This window comes from Onychomys torridus, chromosome 3 (assembly GCF_903995425.1).
Source record: "Onychomys torridus chromosome 3, mOncTor1.1, whole genome shotgun sequence".
Lineage (NCBI taxonomy): Eukaryota > Metazoa > Chordata > Mammalia > Rodentia > Cricetidae > Onychomys > Onychomys torridus.
The window spans coordinates 21,290,257-21,301,195 of record NC_050445.1 but is presented as its reverse complement, the minus strand read 5'-3'; the positions used below and the strand labels follow the sequence as shown (position 1 = coordinate 21,301,195).

At 40.7% G+C, this 10,939-nt stretch overlaps 1 protein-coding gene across 1 annotated transcript in view; it reads right to left on the bottom strand.

Annotated features, from left to right (window-relative positions):
- Window positions 1–2,285: 2,285 nt before the first annotated feature.
- Window positions 2,286–10,939, bottom strand: part of Qrfpr (pyroglutamylated RFamide peptide receptor) — a 71,231-nt gene continuing 62,577 nt past the window's right edge. Inside the window, exons 3-6 of the mRNA XM_036182351.1 lie at window positions 9,367–9,428; window positions 5,330–5,565; window positions 3,756–3,853; window positions 2,286–2,978 (exon numbers count right to left, since the gene is read on the bottom strand). Of these exons, the coding sequence (XP_036038244.1) occupies window positions 2,635–2,978; window positions 3,756–3,853; window positions 5,330–5,565; window positions 9,367–9,428 (740 nt within the window). The 3' untranslated portion in view covers window positions 2,286–2,634. The remainder of the gene's footprint in view (window positions 2,979–3,755; window positions 3,854–5,329; window positions 5,566–9,366; window positions 9,429–10,939) is intronic.

The window sequence follows — 10,939 nt, the reverse complement described above, 5'->3', positions numbered from 1 at the left end:
TTAAAGGTTCTTATTAATAAAATCAAACCTGAGGCCAGTTATTGGGGTGAATGCTGGAAGATCAGAGAAGCAGAACAAGCCACAGCTACCTCACCTCACCAGTTCCTCAGCTGGTCTTGTTTCCTCAGACTTGATGCCTCTGAGTCCTCATCCAGAATGGATCTCAGCTGAACTGTGCTGCTCCAAAGCCTAAAAGCTTAACCAGCCAAATCTTCTAGTTTCTGGTCTTCACGCCTTATATAATCTTTCTCTTTCTGCCCCCACTCCCTGGGATTAAAGGCTCGTTTTCTGGGATTAAAGGAGTGTGTCACCATGCTGGCTGTATCCTTGAACACACATAGATCCACCTGGCTCTGCCTCCCAAGTGCTGGGATTAAAGGCATGTACCACCACCACCACCCAGCTTCTGCTATAGCTTGCTCTGACCCATTTTCTAGTCACCATTTTTGGTTCTGTATCTAGCGGCTGTCTGTTCTCTGACCCCAGATAAATTTATTAGGGTGAACAATATTTGGGGGAACACAATACCACCACACTGCAGTACTTGGATTTTTTTTTTTTGATGTTCAATAATGAGGAAGCTAATAACTGCTGACTTAACATGTTTTCCGCAGCCATACTTAGAATAGAAGTCATGCAGATATGGCATCAAGTGACAAGAACCAAACTCAATGATTCAGATTTATTTTAATGTTTGGTGTTTAATTAGCACCTGCTTTGCAACAGGGTATCTCAGCACACAAGCAGACAGTTCACTACAGGATCCAAATAATCCATTCCCAAACACATACACCAGCCTCCTTCTCTTTGACTTGCCAATTTCCTCTCATACTGGCATTTCCTCTCCCCCAGTACCACACATTATTTCATCTTCATCTTTTCTATGCATGCTTCACTGACACACAAACAGTCTATACCAAGGAGATGGTGGCCAGAGTTTTTTGGTTCCCAGGTCTTAAAGCTTAAACCACAAAGCAGCCTCAGTGTTCTTGGCATTTCTTTTAGCGGCTGAGAGGAACCAAGACTGGAAACTCGAGGCAGAAGAAACATTTAGGCTACAAGGCTATGAGTAGGCTTTGAAAATCTTAGAGGTTGAACGGGAAATGGCCCTATGTTCTGATGGTGGCCTCTGAGTCTGTGATATGTGGGAGTTAAAAGAACAAAGAGAGAAAGTTTGAGGGAAGAAATCTGGGTCAATAAGTCTATTGAGTATCCCGACCCACCTCTTGGAGGCAGCCCCGAGACAGCGGAATTTCACAGGTAGTGTTTAGTTATACCCTCATCATCCTATTACACTTTATTAAAGAAAGGTGATTCATCTCACTAGTGAAAATAAATGGTTTGATAATACAAAATTTGTATTTTAAACCATCTATATTTGCATCTATATAGTTGTGTGTATTGTATGTATGTATAGTGTGTATGTGCATGTGTTTATGTCCTGTCAATACATGAGGTTCCTCATGCTATTCTTTTGAGTAGAGAAACCAAATGGACAAATTGGACAGGGTCAAGACAAGACTCAGAGCAGGAAGAGGGGAAGCATGAGCAGGACAATCCTTCAGAAGGCAAGAACGCTTTATTCTTCAAAATGCTTTTCGAATTATGTCTAGTTCCCATGGTGACTTCATGAAGCAGAGCAGGTATCAACTTCAGTTTACAAGAGACAAAAAACAAAACAAAATCAATCAAACAAACAAACAAACAAACAAAAACATAGTAAGAGACTTGCTAGTCACCACAGAAATGTTCACACAGGCTGTGAGAAACTCCAGTCCATGTTCTAGATTGCTAGCTAAGTGGTTCTCTTGGTAGCTTCTCCATTTTCTTGGGCTTACTGGCTTTGGTGCAGGCTTCATTTGCAAAAGAGTTAGCCTGACTTCAACAGTCACATGTGATGCCCAACTACTGAATTAGTATTCTAGGAAGAAAATGCACTGGTGATGTTTTCACTCAATTTAGCAATACATGCAAAGTCATATCACATTGACCACAAAGACAAAAGTTACTAGCCAAGAACACTGAATTTTATACAAGAATTTTTGAAACTCCCACTTTAGGGCAGAAGAGATGGTTGCTCTTCCAGGGGACCTGGGTTTGATGCCCAGGATCCATGTAGCAGCTTACAACCATCTGTGACTCCATTTCCAGAAAATCAGATACCTTCTTCTGGCCTCTGATGGCACCCAGGCATGCATGTGGTACACAGACATACATGCATATAAGCCACCCATACACATGAAATAAAAACAGAAAAATTTAAAAAGTAAACAAACAAACAACTACACAACTACGGCCCAATAATTTTTCAAAATTGTTGTTCTTATGTATTTTCAATGGAAAAATGTTTTCTCATCATCATTAGTACGTTTGGTTGTTATTATTTTGGCTTCCTGAGACAGGGTCTCTTGTACCCCAGGTTATCCTAAAATTCATCATGCATCTGAGGATTACTTTAAACTGATTCCCCTGCCTCAACCTTTCAAGTGCTTGTCAGCATTTTTAATATGAAAGCTCTACTTTTTCTCAAAATGATTTACTTTCCTTTACAGTATGACATGTACTGTACTGATTCTGAAGACACTGTTAACAATTAACATCCATGTCTACAGAAGAGTTCTAAGAAATTCAGAACTACAGAGGACAAGATGCCACTTGTGATTTTTTCTTCTTCTCTGGCTGTTCACACCACTTGACATTGATGTTGCTGCCCCCAAATGTTGCTCCTTTGGTCTCTATGCTAGCTAATTTCGCTCTCCTCTGCATAGCCATAGCTCCTGAACTTCCATGCCTCCATGCTCGAGAGAATGTTTCTTTTACTATGCAACAGCAAACTGCAGACACAAAATTTTTTTTGAAGTTTTCATTCATAAGTGCATAGACAATGGGATTACAAATGGAGTTGAAAAATCCAATTATTTGCACTATGGCAAAAATCATCTTGATTGTGACTTCATCATATTCCTTTTCAAAATTACCTGAAATAAAACAATACTTTAGGACACTTATCAACTTTACCAAGAAATAACTGTAAATCTCTATCATAGGTATTTACAAAGGTTTGCACTTGTGCAAGTGGCTAAGGCTGTGAAATATTCTCATGACTACTTTGAAAAAGGCGTCTGGTATCTAGATAAGCACACCTTTGTAAAATGTGCTCATCCATGCATTGGCTGGTGCCTGGCATATACTGTAGGATTCAGACTTTCAACTCAATGATAGCAACCTTCACATAAGCCCAGTTACCCTTCATATGTTCTCTTCCATTCCAGAAACACAATCATGTTGAGCCCCAGAGAACATGTGAATGGTAATTGTTTCTAGACATCTGACTGGACTCCTAGGTACATTCAATTCACAGAGCACAAGTCAAAATTCTAAACAGAGAAGACTCTCAAGGTGTCTTCCCATGTTAAATAGCTTAGGGAGAGGAGGGGCAAGATAGGAGGAACTCGAAAAGCTTTTCCTTATCTTTTCTAATTATTAATGACTTAGTCCAAGTTGTGCACAGTTGCCTATCACATGATGACATGGTGTTCTTTAACACACAAAAGCAATGTTCAGTGTTTGACATTTGATTATCCAAGTGAACAGCAACCAGTGAGGAATCTATGATTTCATGTGTGTTCTAGTAGGAAATGAACTAGAAATTCTAAAAAAAAAAAAAGAAAAGAAAGAAAGAAAAAAAGAAAGAAAGGAAGAAAGGAAGGAAAAGAGAAGAGAAGAAAGTGAAGAGTGACAGGGACAACACTCACTGTATTCAATCATCATGTGAACGATGTGGAAAGGTGCCCAGCACACAGCAAAGAGAGCCACCACTGTCACCATCATGATCACAGCTCTCTTCTTCTTCCTAGACCCACAGGGAAACATTTCATCAGTTGGCTTTGCCTCAGCAGACATTGTCAGCGTGATAGCAAACGCATTACTGTTTGAGCCTACTTTACTTGACCACTTTTTCCAAGTGTTGGTGAACTTCCCGAGGCTGTTTCTGGGCAGGTTATCAGCTTTCCCCCATCTTTACAGTCTTCATACTGTACACATCACTGTGATAAGTGCTCAGCCTAGGTCTAGAATGCTCCAGAGACTACAGACACACAGTAAGTATGTCTTTCATCTTCCCAATAAGCCAGTGGACAGAGGCAGAAACTGGGGAAGAGAAAAATTGCATTCACAAGAGGGTGGCTAATAATGATCTCCTCTGGGTTTAAAGTAAGTAGTGGCTCTTCAGTGGCATGCATTCCATTTACTCAGTATGTGTTTAAAGCAGTCCATACCTCTGATAGCTAAATATTAGTAATTATAAAATATAATAAACCTCAAGGGTAGAATTAAAACTTCATAATATGACCTACCAGAAATTCAAGCTGATTTTCTTCATTCCCCAAAATTAGATTTAAAATACACAGAGCTACACATTTGCTTGGTGATTTCGGTTTCAAAAGTCCAGATTCAAAGTCTGGCATTTCAGTCTGGAAACCCTTTCTTCTGGGGGAAGTGGTAACTGCTAGGTCTGGGGGTGATCAGCTGTCCTCTGGGGAAGTGGTATCACTAGGTCTGGGGGTGATCAGCTATCCTCTGGGGAAGTGGAACTGCTAGGTCTGGGGGTGATCAGCTATCCTCTGGGGAAGTGGAACTGCTAGGTCTGGGGGTGATCAGCTATCCTCTAGGGAAATGGTACCACTAGGTCTGGGAGATGCTCAGCTATCTTTGGACTCCAATGTACACTCAAAGGAAAGTTTTCTTAACCGGGCACTAGAGGTCACTGCAGACTTGATGAATTAATGAAATCCCCTCAACTCACTAATCTAGGCAAGGTACTGCTTGTTTGTTTTAACAGTCATTCCATATAGCTTATGTCATGGGAACTACAAATCCAGCAGTAAGTGTGTCTTGAAGTTGATGCTAATAAATAAAGTGAGATAGCACTGCCTTTGAGTAAAAAAAACAAAAAACAAAAACAAGCATCAATCACAATCATTTACAATAAATTGCATTCTGGGGTTTCAAAGGATTTGCATGCCCTTTCAGTATTTTAACATTATTCTCAAGTGGGAAAGACCAAGGGCAGATGTAATTATATGCCCTTGTACATGTGGGGAACTCGGGTCCTCTGGAGCAAGGTTTTATGCAGATTTCTAATGTTCCTGGCAGTGAGGTGGAGGACAGCGGGTCTTGACACCACCCCACAGGGTCTTGGTTTCAAGTGAGTCCATGCTCTCAAAGTGAATTACAAATGATGCTCAGGTTGAATTATCCAGGCAACTGTCCTTTCAGCACAACTGATACAACAGATTTTAAACTGTGGGCAATAGTTTAATAAACAGACCTGGCAATTTTGAACATTTCTTTTCCATGAATAGTTTGGAGCACTGAGCCATCCCCGACTCTTTTCTTGATCCAAAGCTCATAACCAATTTTACCATAGAGAATGAGCAGCAGAAGGAGAGGCAGAAGGAAGAGGATGACGAGGATGAAGGTGGTGTAGATTCTCTGGTGCGTGGGGCTGCTCCACTCCTCCAAGCAGCAGATGTGCTCTTTTTCATACAGGAAGTCATATTTAACCTTTACAGTGAGAACGATTCAGTTATGAAATGCAAAAATCAGCATCCAAAGAGCAGAACACAGCCGCTATGACATCTCAAAGACTTCTCACACAGCCACTGATGGATTTTTGGAGTTTGAATCAGCTTTTATAATTAGTTTGTTGTAACTGTAGGTTTTCTCTTGGATGACTAAGGCTTTGATTTTGTTCTTTGTGGTATTTAGGTGGAATGTAGGACTGTGTCAGTAATGTTTATGTTTTACTTTTCTCAACTTCTATTTTGCTGGCCACAAGTTTTCAGTTGACTGAGAGAGTACACATGGAAAAATATGTGTATCATATGCCAGCCAGTTTAATATTAACTCAACCGATACAGTTGCTTTCTCCGTTTCTGATGAAACAGATTTGACAAGCACTAATCTTCAGTGTAGGAGGAACCCAGCCATATTTCTACCATTATTTCATGCCAGAACCACCAGATTGTAAAGGCAGCTGGTAGCTTTCAAATGCTGAAACAAACAAGACACTAGATTTAAAGTATTACCGATCTGCAGATATTTTGATTGTATTTGTTTAATAATTTGCTGTTCTGAGTCCGGTGGACTCACCTCCCAAGTTCTAAATTCACTGTTCACAACCATGATAGATACTATCAAATGCTAAAGGGTTCCTTTCAGAGACAAAGTAAACATTTAAAATATATCCCAAGTCTTATCCCTGGGATAGGAACACAAAGGAGCAAACTTATCAAGTCTCAGTCACTGTGAAGTTCCAGATAACATATTTCTGCTTATAGTCACAGCAAATCTCAACATCAATTCCAAAGTGAAAACAATCTGAGTTGTGGTTCAGATTTTATTGATGAGTACAACTAGGAATGATAACACTTAATGAAAACAGATGTGAAAAATGAAATTATGTCTGACTCCCCATGGGCAGAGCCTCCAAGGGTCAGTGACCACAGTGGCCATGTACTGACACATCCTAAATGCTCAGTGCTAAACTGTGATGGCTTTATACTACGCCAGAGATAAATAAAGGCTCCCCAAGTACATCTTAAGATGGATTCACGGCAACCAGTCTCAGATTCTCGATGTCATTTTTTATGGTGATCAGGAACAAACTCTGAGCCTTGCACACATGCAAGACAAGTGCATTACCACTGAGTTGCACCCCCACCCTGATTTTGTGATTTCCAAGCAAACATTTCCCTAATCTTCCACTGTTTACAGTAGTGGCTGGGGTTGAGCTCTATCTATAGGTTCACTTACATCACTACCTACTCCAGCTCAAGACAACCACATCCCTCATAAGCCAAACCTTGCTTTTGAGAGGAATTCAAATGACTCATAGCACTAAAGCCACTCTCATCCAGGCATCGTAAATCCACTGGGCAAGCCTTCTGCATTTCCCTGTCCTGAGTAAACTTCTAATCAAGACAATCCAGAATTAGGGGAACATGGATGGCATTTTGATGGGGTCTGAGGTGCTGTGAATTCACATTTTTATTCACTGTGGAGGGGGAAAATAAGGACACTTTATATTGAATCCTCCCATTTCCACTCTTGAAGATTGTGAGTCAACTCACTCCTAAGAGAGCCCAGAGAAAACAGCAAGAGAGCAAGATCGTGAAAGGCTGGCTTCGATGCCGCCTGTCATCTGGCAACACGCTCGGACTCTCACACTCAATGGCATTCACTCTAATGGAGTTTTAAAATGGTTTTGGTACTGGGATGCACATTAATATGTTTACTTCAAAACTGAAATCTGACTCTTTTCTGACAAGAAGCAAATAGGGTTTGACTGAGTTTAGCAACAAGCATGGCCATTGCCTATTAGATCAGACAGATAACATTTTCTACAAATTAAATGATTTATATATTTAGACTATATGATAAGACCTTTTATTAAAAAGATAAATCTGTTTGATTACTGTGGGCAGGGAAGGAACTCCAAGACTGAGAACTAGATTTTGCCATTTATAAAACATGCTGCTGGAGGTATGGGTGGCATCACTGGAAGGAGGCAGTGGCCATGGCTGCTGTTGGAACAAAAAGTGGGTTGGAGAATGGAGGCACAGGCAAAACCCCCAAAGGTATTATCAGAAAGCATCAGGCCTGGGCGGCACCCACACCAGCACCAAGACATTTACTCAGTCCTCTCTCCTCTCTTCATCGCTTCCTGGGAGAGGTTCCAAGTGTGTGCAGAAAGCCTGAAAGCATGTAAGCTAAGGGGAAGACAGGATTTTAAATAACTCCAATTTTAGTATGTGTGCTGCCAGAGTGAAGAGGACACTTTAAAGTGACCATTATTGTGATTTTACGTGACTGTGGCACTAACCCAGGCGTCTTATAGCAGAGAAGATAGTGTTCTTATGACTGATGGAAGCCACAAGAATTTAATTATCTGAATGACTGGAAGAGTTGCAGGGCCTGCTCAAAGTTTCATCCATATTTCATTATGAAGTTCTTAGGTGACATTTTCTTTTTTTAAAAAAAAAAAAGAAGAAGAAGAAGAAGAATTTATTTATTTATTTGTTATGTATACAGTGTTCTGCATGCATATATCTCTGCAAGCCAGAAGAGGGCACCAGATTTCATTATAGATGGTTGTGAGCCACCATGTGGTTGCTGGGATTGAACTCAGGACCTCTGGAAGAGCAGTCAGTGCTCTTAACTGCTGAGCCATCTCTCCAGCTGCCTAAGGTGGCATTTTCATAGGTGGCAGCAGAATAAAGCCACTTTCTGACTTCACAGAGGCCAGCTCACTCTATATATCAGTTATACTAAAAATATTGGGACACTTTTTTATTTATTCTTGTGTTTTTAGTATTAGGGTATGCATGTGCTGGTAAGCACTCTGTCACTGGAACAGACTCCTCACCCTTTCTTCAATGTACTTTTATCTCAGGCCTCACTTGTAATCCTAGGTGAGGGATATGGCATGCTCAGGAAGGATTCAGATCCGCCTAGCTCTATTTAAGGGTATAAAGGAGCACATTGCTTTGTAAATTGTATTCCAGGCTGCATGATGGATGTCCTGTTGTCTTTGAAGACCAATGCCTGTTACACTACAAGCCATGCAAACGTACATGCAGCAGACAGGCTAAGCTGTCCACAACCAATATCCTAACATGTTCTTTTACTGTAAATCCTTACACATGGTAAAAGGACCTCACAAAAGATGGGGGTAAAGGAGAGGGAGAAAAATCAAGACCTGGACATGTTTCTAAATCACATTTCAGCTGGTTAATGGCTAGGACAACTGGAAAATCAGCTAGCAAGGAGACCATCTGGTACAGCTTTGAGTGACTTAAAATAAAAGAAAGTCAGCCAGGTAGTGTTGGCACACACCTTTAATCCCAGCATTCAGGAGGCAGAGACAGGCGGATCTCTGAGTTCAAGGCCAAGGCCAGCTGGTCTACCGAGTGAGTTCCAGGGTGTCCAGGGCTACACAGAAAAACACTGTCTAAGAAAATAATAATAACAGTAATAATAATAATGATCATGATCATGATAATAAATAAAGTCAAAACAGTCACACCAAACTCTCATGTAACAAGACTGGGATATTCTAGGAAAAACACATTAAGCTAAGAAAATGGAGAGAAGGTGATTTTGGAACTTACTTTTTTGTAATTTTAACTTTAAATATTAACTGTGCAGTATCCAGTAGATTTAAGTAACAGAGAAGATAATTTTAAAACATCATTTGATTTCAGTGAAATGAGTGAGGTTATGTACATTCACCATAATATTCTCAAAGGAAGGAGAATGGACGTAAGGAAGAGGGTTGAGAAAATATCTCAGCACTGAGTCTACCTCAAGTCGCTGCACATGCCACATGGGTGATCCTATGATGATGGCCACCAGCCACACCACACCTGCAAAAATATGACAGTTATCAAAACGCAGCACAGCTGGGCTAACTACATGCATGCTTAACTCTCTAATCATAAAGATGCCTGGCCACTTTGTTCCCATCTTCTCTGAGCAATTATCTCCTCAAAGGATCTCTGCTCTTCCTCTGCTTTTTTTTTTTTTTTTTTTTTTTTTTTTTAATTTTGAGACAGGGTTTCTCTGTGTAGCTTTGCACCTTTCCTGGAACTCACTTGGTAGCCCAGGCTAGCTTCAAACTCACTCCGCCTGCCTCTGCCTCCCAAGTGCTGCGATAAAAGGCCTGTGCCACCACTGCCCGGCTTCTTCCTCTGCTTTTGAAAGCAGTGTTTTTATAGTCTTCCTAATTGTGAGTGTGTGTGTGTGTGTGTGTGTGTGTGTGTGTGTGTCCATGCACATTTGTGTGTGCTCTCCCATGTGTGTGAGTATCCTAGAGAAGAACATCAGAAGTCATATTCTAGCACTTTCCACGGTATTACATTGAGTTAGAGTCTCTCACTGAGGCTGGAGCTCACAGTTGTCAGCTAGACTGGCTGGCCAACACACCCCAGTAATCCTCCTGTCTCCTGACCCCCAGTGCTGGGGTGACAGACATTTCCAGCCATGCCTGTCTTTTTATGTGGGTATTGGATCCTTGTGCTTGCACATCAAACACTCTTACCCACTGAGCCGTCTTAACCGTCCCTACAATTTTTAGTGTTAAAAACTCTTTTACATGACTGAATTGCCTAGAAGGTAAAAATCCAAATTCTATAGCAACAGCCTTCCCCTCTTTCACTAATGAATGTCTTCCCACCTAGACCCTACTGGGGAAGGATGTGTGTGGTTCATTTCCATTCTTACATCCCAGAATACCCTGTCCTGCTCCACATCATATTTGTACTTTGCGTGGGCCATTGTCATCACTGTCCATCTGTGGACTTGTTTCCAAGATACCGCAGAAGGCACCTTCCCTAGGTAACTTGAAGATTGCTGTCATTTCTAAATAAACTCTGCTTTAATGATTCTGTACCTACCCTTAGTCACACCTTCTCAACTTCCCCTGGAGGACAAGGACAATCTACTTTTCATTTCTCTAAATGAGAATCTAAGGGAAATTCTCAGCTCTTAGTAGGAACTGATCCATGTTTGTTGGACCAAGGAATAACTACTTAAACATTTAGATTTATTTATGTGTATGGATATTTTGTCAGCATGTATACCTGAATGCCATGTACATGTCTGATGCCCAGAGAGTCCAGGAGAAGATGTCAGTTCCCCTTAGACTTGCATTGAAGTCAGTTATGAGCTACCATATGGGGTGCTGTTAATCAAACCCCATTCCTCTGGAGGAATAGCCAGTGCTTTAAACCACTGAGACATTGTTGCTTCCCTGAAAAGAAAAACTTTTAAACATATTACAGACCATCTTTATTAATTTCTTCTTCAAATCTAAAATACATGTATCATTTTAAAAGATTTACTTTTGTTATTTTTATTTATGTATATGTGTATATGT